At 35.9% G+C, this 21,952-nt stretch overlaps 1 protein-coding gene across 1 annotated transcript in view; it reads right to left on the bottom strand.

Annotated features, from left to right (window-relative positions):
* LOC136364139 (adhesion G protein-coupled receptor A3-like) overlaps window positions 1-21,952 on the bottom strand; it is a 257,612-nt gene that overhangs the window by 156,395 nt on the left and 79,265 nt on the right. The window contains exons 3-4 of the mRNA XM_066323790.1: window positions 7,007-7,078; window positions 3,216-3,287 (exon numbers count right to left, since the gene is read on the bottom strand). Coding sequence (XP_066179887.1) covers window positions 3,216-3,287; window positions 7,007-7,078 — 144 coding nt within the window. The remainder of the gene's footprint in view (window positions 1-3,215; window positions 3,288-7,006; window positions 7,079-21,952) is intronic.

Below are 21,952 nucleotides of genomic sequence, written 5' to 3'. Positions count from 1 at the left end.
CATGTTTACAAACTCATCTTTTCCTTCTTACAAACACTGATGCTGCACTGAGTAAAAGCTTCTCCATTACCTTTCCAGAGAAGAGCTTTCTCCTACCCCTCAAATGGCAAGTAAACACAATTCAGAGGTATCAGTAACAACAGAAAGGTGACCTCTTGTCACTTTTTAAACATGCTTCAAAAGTATGGCTCTTCATAAACTTCCAAGGGAAACAAAGCTACAGAGTGTTAGAAAAGTACCAGGCAGCATCAGCTTGCAGTCCACCAACAATGACCACTGGCAAAATGAGATCCCAGTTCAAATAATTACCATCAGCATTAGAACATTATGCAAGATTTCTGAGATTGAGGAACGTGATACTCTGCATGGCAGGGAACAGACCCTCTTGAGTGGGACTGCAGCTGCATTTCTTCGCAAAATAATCAGGGACCCAACGAGAGTGGTGGTACTCCTTGGTTTGGTAAGGACAATCCCTGCAAGGCAGCTGTAGCTTTTGACACAGCAATCATGAACTGATTCACTTCAGATGAAAGCATAAAGTAGACTGAACCATTACTAAGCCTCCGATTTCCAAAGGACAGAATTTTGAAATACTAATAACACAAATAAAATAATTAATAAAGCATTAGGCCACATAGACTACAATGCAGGATGGACCCATTTAGGTCAGTGGTAGAAAGGCAATTTAAAACCCAAGAAAAATAGAAGATAGACTTAATGGATTAACAACCAAATCTTAAATCTTGAAAAAAATAATTCAAATTTTTAAAAGATCAAAGAACTAGAGAGAAGATAACAGGAAAAGCTTAGCAAAGTGACAGGAGGAATTTAGGTTAAAATTTGGAAAGTACACTAACACATTGTGCAAAAGATACTTCAACAATACTACTCTATTATAACTAAGAGATTAATAAAGAGTAGGTATTATATACAGCTTAAATATATCGCATTACTATGATTTTCTCTTCTGTTCAGTCAGATTGGTCATTTGGCTTATATGTCTTTATGGGAGACACTCACACTAAATCCTGGGAAGCTTATTTCCCAAGACCACCCCAGTATGACTTCTGATCTGCAGAATGAGTTCAAATTGAAAGAATACCGAGGCAAATAGGGGCCTGCAAGGTTAATTCCACTCACATGAAAACACCAGTATAAATTTAATGATCATCTCCTCATCATGTTAGATGTATATGAAAACCAAGAAATAATTTATCTTGCCTAGAAAATTAAAGATCTCTTTATATGATTACATGATATACCATCTATACCACATATTGATTTTTTCATCAATTTCTGATTTGTCAACATTTTGTTTCTATTTTTTTTCTTTCAAAATTCGCTTATAAAATGCAAAGAGGGCAGAACAAGAGGTCTCCAGTTACCAGAATCACAATTTTTTTCAATGATGCATATCCACAAAACAGTGAAGAACCTGGTGTTAAATGCATTTTACTGTAAAACAAGGCAGGATAATGGACAAGATGGAAGGGAGGGCAGTAAGACATTACTGATGTTCTGCAGAAATGGTCTTCTGAGTGATTGCACTTACAGCTTTCAACAATGACTCTGCCTCACAGTATTAAGAGAATATGGACATGAAATCTGGTGGTAACAAAACCAAGATTTGGTCAACGTCAAGAGGACAAGAAGAGATGAACCTTCTTTAAGATGAAAGGACTTGTAACTCATTAAATAACATTATTCAAAGGAAGAAATGTTACTGGACTGTCACTTGGGAGCTATACTTAAGAAATGTCTTACCAAATTTCTGCTGTAAACTGAGGCCTCAAAAGGAAAACAGTACAGCAAGCTTTGGATACACAGCCACTTCAAAATGAAAGTTAGACCCACAAAAAGACTGGATGCAAGAAAATACAACATTAATGACTGTGTAAAGGGAATTGGTGAGTCTTTCTCTGGTCCTTACAGCTCAGAAAAAAATTTGCCAATGCTGGGACAGATACTTGGGCTACCAGAAATAGTAGGGATATGTAGCAGATCTGTACTCAAAGAAACGGTAATGGTGTGGTTTGATCAGCCCAGTAACCACATGCACTCAGCCTGCACGTTGTGCCTTTCCCCAGCATCTCTGGCATCAGTGAAGAGTGTGGAGATACACTGCCACATTCTTTCCTGGGCTTCAGAGAAAAGAGCCAGTACAGCCAAACACTGTCACAGACCAACTACTGTGCACTCTCTGGGAATGAATTCCTGTTCTTTGCCACCAAGAGACTGATGTTCTGTACTGGACATCTAATTCATTTTTAAGATGGGGCCTTACAGATTTGTGAATGGAAATTTCAGATCTTTCTGAGAGAGCACGGATTTGAACAGTTTCTACTAAGTCTGTTCCTAGCATCTAGAAACACACTCCATTTAATAACATGACTTCACCATTTTGAATTAAACTTACCTCCCAAGATAATCTGGCTTTATAGTCACAGTCATGTTCCCTGTGCACAACAAAAGCAGACAGAAACCCTCAAAAGGTGAGTTTGGCTTGCCTAATTTGGCACATCATCTGAGATGAGTAAAAAGAGGGGCGGTTTGCACCTGTTCATCACATGCTATCAAGCCTCTTCCCATCATCTGTTCTCATTTGTTTTCATCAGAGAAGACTTGGCAGAGTTTATCTCATTAATGGGATCTGTAAGTGTGCCAGATTTCAGCCTTTTACCTGGTGTTATATTGACCTCACAGCATATCTTCCTAGAAAGATTTCCCTGTTTGTCCAAGGAAATGCCATAACTGGCTGGAGAGGACAAAAATAAAGTATGAGATTTGTCACACACTATGATGCAGTATGATTCTCAGTCAGGAATGAAGACAGATCTGAATGAAGATCCAGAGCCTCCTGGGCCCAGCCAAATGTCCATTTAAACCAGGATTCTTCCTGTGAATTGTCTCTTTCCAAGCCCGGAAATTTACAGCCAACTTACTTTAATTGTTTCTTGGACATACAGACAGAAATTTCATGTTTCGCCTCTTTTTAACGTGAAAATGAAATTTAATTCTTTGCAGTTCTGATAGATTTTACAATTGAAATAGAGAAAGCATTTAAAATATCAACTCATCACAATCAAAGGCTTAGGAGAGGGGCCTTTTAGTACAAAATATACAACTTTCTTAAAATGTCATTTTCTTGCCAACCATACTCAGTCATGTGAGAGTTTAGATTTCTTCTGTTAAAACAAAACTGGTGTTATACTCACAGTTTGTGAAGATTGTTAAGTCCAACAAACATTTCTGGTGTTAGGCAACCAATTCTGTTATTTGAAAGATCCCTGAAACAAAAATCCCATGAAAAAGTGAGTCTGTCATTTATATACACCCCTACGTAATCACACAAAGCATCTATATTTTTAGTACTTAAGGAGTTAAGTAACCTAACTGAATTAAATAGATTAAATGACTTTTATATTAACATTATTGAACAATATTCCACAAATCATGCTGTGAGTTTTAATTGCATTAAAATGGGATTTTAAATATAAGTAGCAAATAAAAGCAAAACAATATTACAAATATACAGAATTTTCTTGATCTGAATTATTAGCACATGAGGTTCTTTTACTTAGGAAAAATACTGCATTTTATTCCATGCAATATTCAGCCAAAGTTGACTTTTTTTTACTGTTTACTCATGTTTCATCTCATTAATAGCAGCCTTTCTTGCTGAAATCACAGAAACCAGAAGGCAATTAATTTTTGAGCTAGTGAGGTCAGTTTTGATAAGCACTTGGCAAGCTCCTTTAAGAGCACTACTGAGAGCACAAACAGTAAAAGGCATTACATTCCATAACTTTTGCCTGCAGAAAGCAAAGTGTAAGCCATACTTGCAACATGGTGTACAGGATGCATGCAAGAAGGAGATGAAGGCAGGTATAAGCAATTATATTGTGGAAAAACATGAATAATTCCCCTTGGTAGATTCTGAATTAGAGTTTGATTTTTATGTATCTGGTTTTTCAACCTTGACCAAAACATTCCTTCCCATCGAGTACATTTTTTTTTAAATAATTGCAATTATGTAAGGATTTTAACTGATCATGCAACCAAGAAAAATGTTAAAATTGATCTGGATGTATTTTTTTGGTTTAGAATTAGTTTTCTGATTCCTTTACTATATTGTGCAGATGCCATATTTTTCTACTGACACATGGGAACACTAAAGTAATCAAAAGGAAGACTAAAGGTTGCAGTTTGACAAATCCAGTTACTGCTTTCATGGGAACACATCCAATTAGCTGGAAAATGAGGGCAATATCTTTAGAGTTCTTTATGAAGTCATCTTCTATCAGACAAAGAATATATTGTTGTGCAAGTATATGATGAAAAATCATATTAGAATGAAAATATTGTTTAAATGCTTGTCAAGATACTAAGTTGGGAACAGCTGAGATAATACTGAGGATACAATACAGTGCAGTAATTTCCTATTAGCATTATTCTTTATGTTCTCCTAATAAAAGCTACTTGGGAAATCTAAAAATGCAAGTTTAAGCAGATACATATGCATCTATCTATCTATCTTTCTATCAGAAAGAGATGAACCTACCCAGAATTCTTGGTTGAGTAATGCTTTACTTTTGTCTAGGCAAAGTCTAAACATATATGGAAGAATTGTATCACAATGTGGGGCATAATCTGGGTAGCAAAAGCAGATTTTGTCTACACTAGTCAATAAAAATGCATATTTCTCTAAGATTGGCCCACACTAAAATCTTATTTTTACAAAATTAAAGAATAAACACAGTTTTCTTTTTTGAAGTTTACTGTTTTGAAGTTTACTTCAATAAGTGTTATTTTCATAAAAGACATATATGAGTGGCTGAAATTTCTGTATTGTAAAACACGTTTAAAAAAAAATTAGCAAAAAGAAAAGAGAACTAGCTAAACTTTCCCCCAGACTAACACCTGTTACATTAAACACAATTCAGTTCATAATGTCCAAAGCTGGTGCTCCTTTTCAGTAGTAAAACATTTAAGTTACTGATGCTGACTCACAAAGTTGATGCTAACAAAAAGAAAGAACTCTTCTGTGTTAAATAACCAAATGCCATAATTTCAGCAATTCATAAATTATCAATTTCCATTTATTCTGTGTGTACCTTTTTGAGTAAACCCTGGAATTCAGTTTGTCATTCAAATACAAATTGTAACAGTTCTCCAAATCATTCACAGAAAACATTCTGACAGCCTGTGGCTTGTCTGTCTGAGTTGCCACAGCCATTTCTCCTGCAGTTGTCCACACTACATCAGGTTCTGCTTTTCTCAGCATCATTTATATTTTACACTTTAACTAATTACTGTATTCAGTATTCAACAGTAGTTTACACTATCTGCTCCCTTTGCTCTAGTCTCTCTTTCCCAACAGCTGCACACTAAAGGTGGGAAGATATTTTCTTGTTTACCATGGAACTACACAGATTTGTACCAAATATGGCAGTGCAGCAATTAAATGATTCTCTGTCTCTAGATTGCTCCCAGTGTTGCTTCCTCACATCAGAAACAACGTTTTTTGAGATTTTGCATGACAAAAATCCTGCCACTGCGTGACAAATAACACTGCCAATCCTACTGTACTGAAGAGTCTTTTCTTCTTTTCCAATGAGTGATGAATTCCTCTCCCTTGATTCCTTTTTCCTGGCTGACCTGAAGGCTCCACCTGTGCAGTCTGTGGATGTGCAGCCCATGACTTGCACAGGTTTCCTGGTTTTCCCACAAGAGGTCAGGGTTGTGTTATTAGAGTGCACGGCCAAAGCAACAATTAATGCTCATTTTTATCATACTATTCCACTGTTATCCCTGTACACAGAGGCAGCAAGAAAGCTTCAAACTTAATGCTCTTATTTGTACCAAAAATGTAAATGCAACTGTGACTTCATCATTATCATGCAACTCTACCCCACCACTCCAGAACTGAGAGGCTGGTGTTAGAAAACACAGCTGCAGTGTGGTCAGAGAGAGAAACCTTGTGCAGTGCTCCCAGCAGTTCAGGGCTACCACACAGCAAAAAAGCAGAGGACTTGTAAAATTCTTCTTCTGTGGATTTGCATTCCTTCTCCTTCTCATCTAAATCTTCCCATACCATTAAAATAATCCCTGTTTTCTCATAGGTTTTCTCATAAGACAGCACACATGATGGTTAGGAAAATGCCTGGCATGTGCTGATGGCCTAGTTAGACAGTGCATAGACATTTGGAAGCTGTCATTTGGAAAATTGTAATTTGAAAAGGGTTCACCTCACTTTTCCTTAGGCTGAGTACAACTAAGGAGGGTCTGTAGGCGTTGTTAATGAAAAGAAAAATGCCCAGCTCTAGAATCCTGGTAGCTTAGATATTTTTACCCTCTAAAATGTAGTTTAAAAACCAACCAGTGCTTCTGAAAGTACTACAAGAACCTTTTCCAAGGCAGAATTGCAAGAATGATGGACAGGGAATACACTGTGTAAGAGCCTGTTTCCTTAGAAAACCACGATGAGAAGAAAGAAAAATCAAGCGAAGTCAAGGTTGATGGTACGGAAAATGACAAATTCCACAGTATGACAAAGCTTCCTTTCTAAAAATGTATCTTATAGGGCTAATTTATGATAAAAGTAAACAAAATCAATAAACACCTAGTGTAGCACAAACCACTGTTCACATACATTTGAACTGTTTAGTGTTATTTCTGATTAATGTCTATAGTGATATATCATCTGCATAGTCATTAATTAAGCATTTGCAGGTGTACTTGTTAGGACAAACTGATGATTTCCCATTTAAAATCATCAGGGCAAACTGATGATTTTAAATGGGAAAAGGCAAAAAAGAAAAAGAAATGGAAGAAAGAGAAAGAAGAAAAAGGCATGGTAAATGTAAAAAGCAGAGTGTGTGATTTTCTATTTTACACACAGTGCCCTTATTTGATTATTGCTTGGTGGCATATTTGAGTTGCCCAAGGATAGAAATGTCGATACAAACACAATTTTCAGAATAATTCAAATGGAATTAATACTTACAGGCGCTTCAGTTCTGAAAGCCCATAGAAGGCCCCTGGCTCAATTGTGCTGATCAAATTATTCTTCAGATCTCTAGAGAGATATAATAGGAGGAGCAGTTAATTATCATCTTACCTACTTTACCACTGTTATAAATGTGGAGTATGAAATGCAATGCAATTCCAACCTTTACCTATCTTAGCTAAAACTAAGAATTTCTTTTAAATAATAGCGTCAAAACAGTACATCACCTGCAGTTTATAAAAACATATTTCTCCAAGTAAGATAGTTAAGATTAGATGTTTAGAAAATCTTCTTTTCCTATTTATACTTTTCAAAACAAGCTTACCAGTCATTCTTGCCTGAGGAAAAAGTGTTTTAATCAAAGAGTGAATGAAATAATTAGTCAGCAAAGCAAGATCCTTTTAGGTTGCTTATTCTTTGTGCTGAGCACTTTACACTTAATAAATTTCTTGTTTCCACCTAATGTAGGCAAAGCAGTTGGCATGTGAGACAAACAGGCAGGTCAGGTTTCTGTCCTGAAATTCAGGCAGTTTCTCATATTTGGCAGATTGGCGCTTCATTTTGCACTTGCTGACAATCCAGAGGACTGGCTGTTTCACAGATAAAGAATATTTCACTGGCATTAGTAATCTTGTCTGCTCTTGACACAAAGCTTGGGGCCATGACACTGCTCTCAGCTCAGTCCCCACAGAGATTTACTACTGAACTGTCTCAAAGACTTTTGTGATGTGAACCCTGAGGAAATGCCTTCAGTGCAACCAGATAAGCAGGCCTAGGAGACTGATGCTGTAAATTCTTGTAGGCAGTGTTCATCTTCTGACAATTTGCAATTCATAGGGAGCAACTAGTGCTCACTAATTTCAGTGCTGTTTCTTAGGCTGGCCACTTCCAGGAATTACACACATACACTGCTAAACTCTGCCAAAGCATGGATGGATCAACAGCCACAGGAATAATCTTATCTTTGACTTTTTATTTTACTGCAAATGAAATGTACACTAGCTGAAACCTTGAGTCCACTACCTGCAATTGGCCTGAACAGGGCAAGATATCATCCCAAATGTTTATTTCATAGAAGGATATATTTTATTTTCAAAGCCAAAATCATAAATAACTATTTCTGCACTTTTCCAGTCATTTTTGTAGATCTCTTGAATACAGTTCCAAAATTTGTGTCTCACACCCATTTCATTATAGCCATGATGTCATGATGTCAATGAGTGATTTGTCCCTAACTAAGATCTGAGTCAAACTCTTACAGTCAAGTTCAGCTTTCAGCCTGCAACACTAACAGTCTTTAAGAAGTCTTTAAGAACTGGAAGAAGCTTTAGGTTGGTTTTTTTTTTTTTAATATTTTGTGGTCAAACATTTTCATCTTAGTTTCCTGGAATCAGCAGCAGCTACTAGATTTACCTTTCTTTGTCTTCATTTGCTCGAGTTCTAATCATTTCTTTAACTGTGAGTTTTCCACACCTTATCATAAATAAAACTGTTTAAATGAAAGTTCTGCACCTTATTCTCAAAAGTCAACTTACAAGGACAAATCTTTTGCTGGCAAAAGCTAATCTACATGAGTGTTTATTTCTTTAATGATTTACTTTTTTTTCTCTGTGAGTCAAAGACTCTTTTTCTTTAACATTCAAATGTTCAATACTAAACATTTGTGTCTACTCCTTTTGCTTGTATGTTAAATATGTAACTACTCAGGTCAAAATAGTTCTTTAGCTATAGTTCTTTAGAATTCAATCCATATAAAAAAACCTGGAAGAATACTCTTTTCCTCATGGAACAGCTGCATTTTTGTAACTCATAAGACAAAGCAAAAACTTATCTCAGGCTTTACACTGGGGCACATTTGTAAACAACTTAAGAGGCCTAGTTCATATGCAAATATGAGCATTTTAAACAGGGGAAACTGCTAGTTTTAATAATTTTTATATCAATTACAAACATTCTGTGTTAACTGACAACTCATCCAAATGTTCTGCAAGTTATGATCAGGCAAAGTGATCAGCTCTTGCAGCCAACAGTGGTAACAGCTCAGAACAAATATAAAATAGTCAGGGTAAGGGGAAAACTGTTGACAGGTGAGTTTTAATGACAGTCCAGATAACCAAATAGACAAAAGGTCTTCCATTTACTGAAATCTTCTACGTTCTAGTAATGGAAACTCTGCCCTGTTTCCCCATAACTTGTAACCCCATAGGAAAAACCAGCATAATTCTCAACTATAACCTACAGGAAGAAAAAAAGGTAATTTAATGGTAGTAGAAGGTAGACCATTACACGGAAAAGTGTTCATCACGTACACTGTCACAAACAAAATACCTGGTCTCCTTATTTTGGAAACTACACTTAAATTAGGTAAGTCATTTTAGTACGGATATTCTCAGAAAATTGTAGATGATTACACTGACCACAATTCTGGCACTTTCTTAGTAATTGGTATTATTGCATAATGTTTCCATATAATTCTGGCCTAACAAAATAGGTGTTTTCTTCCTTTTTATCCTTGAGCACATCTTTTAATGTGATTAAAATTAATAAATAAAATTATCAAAACTGTTAAACACTTAAAATTCTTACTTCTGCATTAGAAGACCCATTTGCTCTCCACCCGCTTGTATTTTTTACTAAATTACTATAATTAAAATATTAAATTAGCCTCCCCCATTTTCTGATTTAGGAAAAAGCCTGTCATATTGAAGCCTTATAGCAATTAGAATTAACTTACACTGAGCTAAATAAAGAAACCAGAGTAAATTTGGTTGTATGTTTACATTTTTTCCCCAAGAGCTACTGCTGAGGTTTGGCAAAAGGTCGTGATCCAAGACAAGCCAAACAGCAACCGAGGCTGGGCCACACACATGCACATATACCAGACAAGTGATTTTATCATCAACCAGAAGCAAGAGAGAAGGGAAAGAACCCCAGTATCATAATACTGAGTGACCACAGCGTGACCCAGTTGAAGTCCAAAAAGAAAGCATTTTCTAACTAACACTTACGGTTTTCCATCATTTCTGATGCAGCATTCTAACTTTAAAGTATCTATTCTGAATCTGAATGACGTGTCATTAGTGGTGTGGGAGTATAGACCTGAAAATAAATCAAAACCAAGTGCCATGTACAAGTACAGATAGAGGGAAGCTACATGAAGTTAGCTATAGTCATAAAAACTGCAGCACTTATATCTAGGCTGTGGAGCTGCACAAAACCAAAATGGGACAGTATTTCTTGAACTAGATTTTCCCTAGTATCATTAGAGTTGCTTGATAAACTTCCTGCATGGTACTCTGATCTTAACTTGAACTAAAGAGGTAGAAGAACAACATAGAATGGCCTGTGTTTTCATTAAAAAAATAATCTCAAATTGTTACAGAGGAGACTTTCCTTTTCACCTGCAAATCTGAACTTACATAAATTACATACAATAACCATTAAGCACTGTCTTCCTATTTGTAAGTATTTGCAAATAATAGGCCCACAGGTAAATACAATCAAGGATTCCTTTACTAAGAACCTCAAGGTGCTGGAAATTTATCATCTTACACATTAAGCTTTCAACTGGCTTTTACTTATTGAAAACATCTAAGGGAGACCTTAAGAAAAATAGCTGACTTGAGGAGGGGGAATTTGTGTTTGAAGTATTCACTTCCTGATGGCTTAGCTGAGAGGAACAGGCTACTAATGGGACAAGAATATTTAATAATTACTCCAGGCCTCTCAGCTACTAGACATCTTCTATGGCCAAATCCCTGATTATCTAAATGCATTCCTGAGGTTCTTGATGCTTCAAGGTCACAGTATCCACTTACATGGTATAGAACATAGTGGAAAAAGTTCACTCAAGTATAGACAGTCCACTAACAAAAGAATCAATTGATCTTAAACTAGATACTGATGTTTTGTACCAACATCTCTGCCTTCAGACATTGCATATTCTTCCTCCAACTTACAATATAAGTACTGTAGATATTTTGAATACATATTCATAACAAGAATATTCAACTAATTCCAGGACTTTGTTCAAATTCCTGACATCGATACATCTTTCATAAAAAATTATAGGTTGTACCAAGAGGACATCTGTGTTTAGAAAGCTGTCATTATGGTGCTGCAAACTTTCCAAAAAAGCTCTGAGAAGAGCAATCAGTTGTTGAGCAGATGCCAAATACCAATGAAATATGACTGACTTTCCACATTTTGCATACTACTATGAAACAACAACAACATCCAGAAAAAAAAATTAAGGTCACATCTTCAACTTCTTTCTCATGTGAAATATTACAGCTAAACTAAATGTCACCTTTGCCCAAGAAATTAATGCAGACTCGAGATCTTTGAAGAAAAGATTATAGTCACTGCAGTGGGAAAGAGGCTTAGCCAGTGATGAAAGACAAGAGATAGCACCCATTTTGCCATCATGACAGTGGCATCAGGGCTGGCACTCCTGAATACAAGAAACAAGAATTAAGCTGATATTGGCAAAATGTGTTTTGAAGATATTTCAAGGGTACCCATCTGTACAGGAGCCAGTAAGTTGCTGTACTTTGGTGGCATAGTTACAATCAAAACTTATTTCCATCTCCATTGTTGGTAAATACATTGTTGGCCAAGCATATCTTATAAACAGGCAGATTAAGTAATATCAATTACCTGGTACAATCATCAGGTAACTAAATTAACTAAGGTGCTCCCACGGAACTCCAGACCTCATTTGTTGTCTTTAATTTTTTTTAACAGTGAGAATGGATATTTAACCTACTTTCCAGAATCAGAAAAGTCATGGTTACATCTCAGTTAAGTTCCAAGAGATAAAGATGAAACTCTTTTCAGTTAGAAATATCAGATAATAAACAAGCAAACAAATATGGACGATAATTGTCTGCCTTTCCAGACACAGAGGCTATAGGTCTTTTGTTTGTTTAGCATGTTGAGGATGTATTTTCCTTTAATTTCCCCTTTTTAATCCAAGCCACTAGTGGTTGGATTCCCTAAAACAATAGATCCTAAAGACTAGACAAAAAAAGACTGCTGTCCACTCAAGGTGCTAATGAATGATTAGAGGATTCAGACCCATCACTTGATGGCAATTATGACATACAGAACAACAGAAAGGTCATCACACTTCGGTTTTTAATTTAAGGCTGATGACTCATTCACATCAAATGTGCCGTGATAATTTGGCAGTTATTAATTATTTAGGAACACGCCTAAAATTGTAAAACAAAGTCCTAATAATGGCTGCTGAAACAAAACAAAGAGAGGCTTTATCATAGTTTGCTTGCTCAAAGAATCCCACAGATTGTTATAAGTTATTTCATTTTCACAGTAATAGTCACAGAGCAAAATGTAAGACTCAGGGTATTTGAACTGAAGGAGCAGCATGTCAAGTAAAAAAAAAATTACTAAAAAGCTTAGTAAAACAAGAGAGACTTGCAGTATAAATTTGTTGATATATTTTTAAAATGTGTATGATAGAAAATAATATTTTAAAACATTAATTAATGCACTTTCATTCTAAATACAGCATTGACCAACCAGAATGTAGGTGCAACAACGTTTGGCACCAGCCTCTACTTTTCAGCATTTTGTCATCCATAGCTCAAAATTAAATGTATTTTCAAATAAAGAAAAATCACCTATGCTTTCCAGATTCTTCCACTTTGGCATATTTTTAAGAAACAAAAATGCAGCATTCCAAACACATGCAACTGTTCTTATATGTTTCCTTATTTATGCCACAAACCCAGACGTATGTGGTAAGATCACATGAGGCACAGAAGAAGATGCTTGGCACTTGTAACCTGCGGATGAAGACAGAGTGGTTGTGCCACCCAGCCCCCAAAGAGAAGTCCCTTGGATCAGCTGTAAGGGGCTAAAACAAGACTGAAAGGGCTACAGAAAGAAACGCTGAGAGCAGATAAAGTGGTGTCCCCAGCTCTGCAGTGCCAGCAGAAAACACCTCCCTGCCAGCAACAAGTCCTTGGACAGAATGTGGCATTATGTTGATTACAATGGCAGAGGTTGTGTCTCTCCATAACTGTGGAGAGACACAAGGAACACAGAAACCTTTGGTAGCTGCAAAGAGCCAGAGGCTTCCTTAAATTCTACACCTATTGGGACTTCTCTCTGTATTCATGCCTTGAAGGCAGTTCAGCATAGGTTATGTTTCTTGACACGTGCCCTCCTCCTCTTGAAAAAAGGCTAATCGTTGAGGGAAGAAAGAAAAAAAAAAGAAAAAGAAAAAGAAATGAGTTCAGAGACTAATTCCAGCCCACGAGAAAATGGTAAAGAAAATGAAAAAGTAGGGGGGAAAGTATCCTCAAGTTTTTTTTTTTTCTTTTAAATTCTTAAAAAAAACACACAAACCAACTAAAATGTAAAACAGACATGTAGAGAGTGGGTAAAACATACTCGCTACTGAGAAAGATTTCAGCTCCAGTTGTAGGAGCTGTTATTCCATGCTCTAAGACTACGCTGCTTTGGCTGTCACAGATTTCTAGCTAAGTAGATTCAATATTCCCTAGGTGAAATTTCAAACTGTGGAGTCATAGCACAAAAATAACATGAAATACTGGAAATTTATCCAGAATTTTCAAAAGTGTATCTGAATTAATATTTCATAATAAAAGAGAGATTTTAATTTTTATGCCAAATTATCAGAGGTATCAGCATAATTAAAATGTGTTTTGTTAGACATGAGAGCCTTAAAATATACATCCATCATATCATGGAGTTTTGGGTGCGGCTTTTTTAAAGGAAATACTTGATTCTTTTCTGTTACAGTATCAAGATCGAGTTGGAAAACCACAAGTGATTCTTTATTGAATTTCAATTTGAGCTTTCATGACTTTAAACATCCAAAGAAAAGAGGAATGAATTCTAGCCTGAGGTGTAAAGTTCCTGCAGATGGCACACAGATTAACCTAAGAGTACCTTTGAGTCAAAACTAAGACAGTCTATTACTCAGAGTAGATCAAGAAGATAGGAATCATCTTTCCAGAACATTTATTTCATTGTACTGTTTTCATAATAGAGAAGTAGATCACTTCACCCAAGGTGAATCAATTAAAAAAAAAAGTCAAGGAGCAACTCCATCTTTCTTTCTGCTTACTATTTCTACAGAGTTTCATTAAAAGAGTAAGAATCTTAATCAACAATATCACAAAGAACATAGACACTGACATAGATATTGAGCCCAAGGACCTGCAGTAATTATTCAGCTCATGATGGGAGATGGACAAGGTGACACTGAAGTAATCTGCACCCATCTCCAGGAGCCATCATACTCAAACCTGCTCTTCCTATTTACCTGGGAATATGGCAATGCCCAGATACATTCCAGCATCATAAAGAGAGGGAAGACCTTTTCAGAAAAGGAGGGGGGAAACTGAGACCATTTTAACACATAATTTAGTCTGTGTTAGAGGCAACATTAATTGCACAGAAATCTTGTCAAACGGCCAGTAAGCAGTTTAAGGATAGCTGGGAAGAATTGCCTATAAGCAGTTTAACTCAGAGGAATTAAATTTTGCTGGAAGACTGGTCTGAAAATCTTTCCCCAGAAGGTCCTTTTTTATATAAACTGGGTCTTTGTAATAACTTAGACAAATTTTAGTTTTTCAAATACTAACCATGTGTGCTAATGAGAAGGCATGCAGAACTGTCTTCTGCAGAAATGAGGGTTAATGTGAGCCCCCTGCAGCACCTCTGCAGAACCTCCTTGAGTATTTTCAGTGCACAGTTTATGAATTTGCACTTTCCTGCAGGTAAATGTCAGAAATTTTAAAATACTTTTTGCTAAGACTTCATGTAAAATACAGATAAGCAAACTACAAGGCTGAAAAATAAGACCAGAGGTTCTATGTGAATGTATAATTTCTACCCATTCTTTAAACTCATTGCCATATACTTTATACTGTATGCGATGTGTATGTTGAGATTTTCAAGTAAAAATTATTTTTAAAAACCCTAAAAAAATCTCATTTCTGCTATCTCAGAACTGCCAACATTCATTTCAAGCCAAAATATATTCTATTATAAATAATAATAAGCTGGCACGTACTTAACAGCCTGTCTCTGTTGGTGCCACTTCAAATGCTCTTTTTCAATGATTTTCCTGCCTGGCTTCATTTCTAGTGTTTCAGGTAAAACTGTAGGGTTTTAAAATAAATTTTCTTTTGGTTATATAAAAGTTTCAGTTATTCAGCCTTAGGATATGCAAAGATTATTGAAAAACTTAACAAAAATCAGCACAGACATAACACACAATAGTAGCTGGGGCCACAGAATACTTACCAGTCTTCACAGCCTGAAAGAATACCAAAAAATGGAGGAAATAGGAAAGGAAACACAAAAAAAGGATGACGAGAAAGAAGCAGTATGTTATTGTTGGAGACCATTATTGCTGAAAGCTATTGGTATGTTTTGTTCAGTTAGGCATCCCTTCCTTATCAATCTTTCTCGGCACACAGAGTAACAGAACTTCTCCCAGCTTATTTACTCATACCTTATTTCATGGCATGTCCTCTACTTTCATCACATTGCCTCTCCCTCAGGCCCTCAGAAATAGTGCTTTATTTCCACAGTTTTCCGAGGTCAGGCCTGGGATCCAGCTATTCTCTCCCACAAATGATTCACTTTACTCATCAAACCCTCCTTCAGGCATGAGGGCACACAAAAGCTGCTGGTTAGGTATGAACAGCCCTAACACCTCCCAGAGCTGCTGGAGCTCAGGGAGACCTACATGACTGAGCAAGAACCTGATGGCAGTCCTCAAGAGGACTTTCTGGTGGCTACTTTAACATGTGGGTTTATAAATCTGCACTTGCTACATCCTCTTAAAGGATGACAGCATCTGACACAAATGATGTGTTATCTTAATGACATCACTACATAAAACGTCAGTTGAATATATCATTGTGGTAGGCTGACCTTGGCTGACTGCACATCAGATTAAGAGAACTATTTGTGGTCCTAACAGGAAACAGAAGTCTAGATATTCATAAATTCAATAAGTGATGTGCTGAAATATAGCTAAACTATATTACAAAAAACTATGTTTAAAAAAATCCCAAGAAAGAGAAATCATTCATGATTTAAGCAGTTCCATAAGATAGCTTTACAAGTGAGTTTATTTTATATTCCTGTCATCTATCACTATTTAATTTTTATATAGAACATCTTTTATATTTTTTCTAATATACAATACCCTGGTAAAACTTAAAATGTTTGTGCTAAGGCAAGAACAATTTTGGTGTCTAATCAACTGTTTTGTAAAGTAAATATTTATACTGCAGGGAAACCATGACTCAAAAACAAGAGTTCAAGCAAAACTCCTAAGAAACATTGCCATGTAGTCTTACATACCTGCATTTTAAGAGGTATATAAAAATAATTCCTTGGAATAATAATCCTTATATCAAATAAATGTATCTAAACCAGTAGACTATTCGACTGCTCAGGGTCAGAAATGCAGCTACAGTTGACCCTGAGGAACTGGCATTTTATTTAATTGTACAAGTGCTTTGCACTAACAAGAGGAAAGATGCTTTTAATTCTAAATTGACAGCAAAAGTGATCTGCAAATTATAACCTTTCATTCCGGCCTGCAGTTGTCTAACACAACTTTCTTTCATTCTGTTTCTAATCAATTCTCTCACTTTTAACTACTAGCAATTTTCCCTGCATTTCATTCCCTTTGCTTACATTCCTATCCTCTCAATTTCAAGACAAAAATCCTGGCTTTTGTCATGTTCTGACTGTTTTCTGTTCATGCAATCACTGTAATAATTTTGAAGATGTATTTCCACTAAACAATTTCCCTGGGATTATATTTAACAAAAATAAGTGTCTTATATTCATTCCTCCCATTTTGAAACATTTTAATCTTTTACACATGAAAAGAAACACACAATGTTTTGCCCTTTTAAAAGGTGATGGACCCAGTACCCACAGCACTAGACTGTGATCTAAATGTTTTTAGACAAAAATTAGAAAGAGCTGCTTAACATCTTTGTCCAGTAAAATGAATTATTGAATTATGATTTATGAAAATCACTTGCAAACTTCATTCTTACTAAAAAATGCAATTATTTTAATTCTTGTATGGTCATCTTATGAAACTTTTAGACACTAGGATAATTAATGTGATATATAAAGATATATATTATTATTTAAGTCATAATATATTAAATCATATATATAAAGGCAAAAATATCTTGATTATATGAGACATGGAGTACAAAGATAATGACCATTGAACCAGCAAGATACAATAACATAGAGAACTCTTCAAAGTATTTAAATTACATAATACATACAATTTTAATAATTTGACACAATAATAATAACAGTAGTAGTAAATATGTAAACAATAATTATTGATCAAGTCAAATTAGATCTTGTATTTCAAATACCTCCTGCATCTCTTCACGAAGAAAACTTGCACAGATGAGGTTTCACTAGTCCTTCATAAACTAAGCTTTATGTTACTGAACATCAGTAGGGCTACACTCTTCTTATTCTTCCAAAGTTTCCAATAGCATGGCCAATAGAACAACACCCATCAATGGAAAAATTACAAAGTACAGCAGCTTCTATTACTCTCTGTTGATCTAATAACAAAACTATGTCCTTTTATCTGAAACAATATTTACCACTCAGTATGCAGTTCATGTTGTGGTACATAAGCCTCTCAACTGCTCTTCTGCAAAAGCACCTCTCCTTGCAGCTATTTAACTTCAAGAAAATTAAACTTGACCCTGGACACTGCCATGTCTTCTTCTTATTCAAAACCACTGAAATATTTCTCCCTTTAGGAAACATTTATTAATTGAGTAACAATGCTGCTTCAAAGTGACATTTCCTTTCTAAATTGTCATTTCTTTCAACTAATCTCAAACCTTTTCAGCTGAACATTAGCTCTGTGATGCTGATTTCAATTCTAGGTAATTGTGAATTAAAGTTCTCTGCAACTATTTCTACTCTAGCAGAATCCAGCTGTTTTATTAAAAGATGATAGCAAATCTCCCTAAGAGATGGCCTGATATAAAACTGCCTTGCTAGGGAGGAGGTCACTGACTTTTTTATTTTGAATTTAATTTCTATTCTGAAATTTTGAATTAATCCTTTTCCTGAAAATTGTTACTATAACTCACCTCAACAGATTAGCAACAGTTGGCATAGAGATCCATGCAGTGTTATTTAGAGGTTCTTCCTTTTCTAGGTTATTTTCATTTAGCCAACACTGAGACATGAAATACTTGTTACATTTATACAAGCAGTATCCATAAAGAATTCTGGGGCACAGCCAGTCAAGTCGTGTAAAGCACTCACAAACTGGCGCACAAACATTTCTGAAACAAAAAGCAGGACTGGATAATCTCTTCTTCAAATCAATTGCCCTGAATGGCAGAAATAATTTTCAACACTTTCGAGTACTCAAAGCATATCAAACTCAGAAAGGACTTAATGCCTGGCAGAGCCATGACAATACACACCGGTCACCCAGAGCATGCTGGGGAAAGTGTTGGCCTGAGTCCAAAAAAGCACTTAGACCAACTAAAGGAAAACTTGAGTGGAGCATTGGTACTAAGTCCAGAGTGCAATTCCCAGCCCCTTCACCTCCTCCGTGTCCAAATGGCTGCAGCTACTTCAGCCTCCACTTTTCAATTCCCCAAACTTCAGAAAGGGTGCTGAGAATGCCCAACACCTCAGAGCCCTTTTGGGATTCTCAAGCAAGACCTGCACACATCATGGCTCTCTGTGGGGCCAGGCAAGCTAAGAAGGTGCCATCAGCAAAGCCACAAAAGCAAAGCACTGTCCAGCATCCAAGGGAATGGCAAAATAGTGTTTTCCATCATTCCTTACAGAACTAATTACAGCTAGAGAAATAGAAGACACTGTTTTGGTCCCATCCTCTCCCAGAAAGGGACAGATAACTACATTTGAAATACACAGGAACTAAAGAAATTGGCTGGGATCTCTTTTCCCTCAAACAGCATTTTTATATTTGATCGAACAATTGTTTACAACAAAACCCATTATCTCCTTGCTGAAGAAATACCCTTGGCACTTGTCTGCTTCTGTTCTTTTTTTTTCTGGCCCCATAAATCTTCAACACTTGAATACATATTGGCACAGCTCCACTTCAACAGGATCTACATCCTGGTTAAGGCCTTTCCCACAGAGGCAAGTGCATGTGTCCTGTGTTCACGCTGAAGGGGCTGAACCTGAGTCCTTCTCTTCCAAAGCGGATACTCCAGCCAGCAGGCCAGTACAGAAAGCACAGTTACTTTATTTTATGACTATATTTCAAATAAAATATGTTATTATCAGTTATGCCTATAAAGAGAAAGGGTTTCAGTAGAAGTATTAGGTTGCAAATCCCAATCCCAGGGGAAAAAAAAAAAAAAAAACCAAAAAAAAAACCCACGTCAGGCTCCAGCATTTCTGAAATGCTCAATGACTGTTCAGTCCCTCAGTCATTATGGCTGGTTTGGATTCTCTTTTTGCAGACCTAAGTCTCCCTGTTCACTGTATACAGAGGTCAGGCCTGCAAAGAATAGCTGAGAATTAAATTTTGAAAGCCAAGTATCTGTTCTACACATGACAGTGGTGAGAAGCACTAAATCTACTATATCTGGTTGCTGATGGGAATCTTAGCAACTTCCTCAGCTAGCAAGCTGCTAAATTTTCTGTTTAAGGTCTGTATGTATTATTTACTACCCATTCAGCTGAGTTTTAGTTTGTTTTTAGCTGTTTTCAGATGGTTTGAAATAGGCCAAGACAAGAATCAACTTTCTCTTCAATCCATCAAGAAAACCCAAGCAAGACAGGAGTGGGAAAGCAGAGCAGAGAGCATAATTAATGTGACACTTTCTCCCTTCCAACACAGAGAGCTAAGGTAAATGTTTGGGATTGCAACTCTGATTTCTAAGTAATGGCACAGTGCAATACCCATAAGAAACACTGCAGACAATACTTCAAAAACCAATTTTTTCACTAAGACATGGAACATGAGGCTAAATATGATTTTGCGTTTCTTTCGCCATATGGAGCATTTTTAAAAGGGTTAATTCTGAAGAACGGCGTTTTCCCCTGGAACAATATACACTATGCACATATTCCACTCTTATCCCTTCCCCTCTGCTGATAAGTGGTGGGAAAGGGCAACTCAGAAAAAATGTCATCTCATATCTGTTTCCCACTCAGCACACACTAACCCAATTCTCAAAAATCTCATCAGTGTTCAGCTCATTAAATTCAACTGAAGGATGAGAACGAAGCTGCACCACTAACTGTGCACAGTTTGTGTTTACCAGCAAGAACACTGTATGCAGTGTTGCTTACAACGTACCCTGTAGTAGGAAGCATTCTTGTTGGCAGCTTTGACAATTTATCTATTCATATCAAAGTGAAAGAGAGGCTCCTTTAAAACTGGTGCTCCTTGCCCTAATGGGAAAAGAAGAATATTAAAAACTATTACAGTGAAATCTCTGTTGCCATCAAAAGGTCGTTGATTCAACAGACAAACAACCTAGTGTTAATGATTTAACAAAACATTTTTCACACAGATTACATGCTCATCCATCAACATACAGTATTTTTCACATCAAGAAACTATAGATAATTTGTTTTTAAAATGTCAATTACGAAAAATTGTGTGAAAATCAAATGCAATGCTGAAGCAATTATGCTCTTACCTAAGCAATGCAATTAAGAGCACAAAGAAAAGAAATGCTGCCATTGTTTGGACACAGACTCATTAACAAGAGGACTGTCCTAAAAGGCAAAGAGTCTTGCTGTGAATTTTTTTAGCAGTTTTTTGATTTGAAAATACATATATTAAGGCAAGCACATAGGCCCGAATTTCATCACTCACTTGTCTCTGTTTTGAGCATGTTTAAGCACAAGGGAGAGAAGGTAAAAGGCTGATTTTTGACTTTGTGAAAGTAACTACACTGACACGCTCCTGCCAAATAGTGTTTGAAATAAGATAAACATTGCACAGTATTTCAATCATCCTAAACTCAAGAAAAATAGAACTCATACAATAATCAAAAGAGTGTGGAGTGGTTAAGACTCATTTTCCTTGAAAATAAGTTTTTCAGTTCAAGAAAAGTATGTTAAAAATATCTTGATTTTTTTTGTCAGGATACTAAAAAAAAAAGCATATCCAGCATCTATTGCACAGAGGACCAAAAAATGAGAAGTTTAGTTCCCTCTCTGACTGCAAGCCTCAAAAAAACACATTCCCCACATATCTGAAAATTTAAATAAAAGTACATTTATAAACATGTGTTAACAAAAATAGCCACAAATACAAACTCAATATTTTTTAACATTATGTTGACACTCTCCTGATAACTTAAAATATACTATATGATTTTCAATAAACTGAAATGTAAATTATTTATCAAAACATGAATAGTCAACAAATAAAGTGATAACGGAATTTTTTTATGCAGGCTTGAAAAATATTTTGCAGATTAAGTCAAAATCTACAAGTTAAAAATCCAGCAAAACCCATCACTGTTAGACAAATTTAGGAGTTTTAGTTGCAGTCACGTATGTATTTCTCCATAATTGATGATGACAACATGCTTGCTTTTTATGTATGAAATAGAAAATTTATTGTGTATTTAACTATTCATTTTATTGCTTTTAAGTTTTGGCTTGGTGAATGCTGCTATTAAATAAAGTGAATGTTGGAAATGCTGACAGTTGACAGGTAGGGTTTTTTGGCTTCGTTTTAAATGAAGGTTCCTCTCGTCTAAAATTGAGCTAAATATTGTCCCTCTAACTTTGTCTCTATGCAAATGTGACTGATCCAAAGCCATATATTATATAGGTGGCATCAACTAAAATTCTTCCCTAACATGGTACCTACAAGTGCAGAGAAAAAAAGAGAATTAGGTAATTCAAAAAAGCAAT

The sequence above is a fragment of the Sylvia atricapilla genome, chromosome 8 (genome assembly GCF_009819655.1).
Source record: "Sylvia atricapilla isolate bSylAtr1 chromosome 8, bSylAtr1.pri, whole genome shotgun sequence".
Lineage (NCBI taxonomy): Eukaryota > Metazoa > Chordata > Aves > Passeriformes > Sylviidae > Sylvia > Sylvia atricapilla.
The sequence above is the reverse complement of the archived record's forward strand: the minus strand, read 5'-3'. Positions and strand labels throughout refer to the sequence as shown.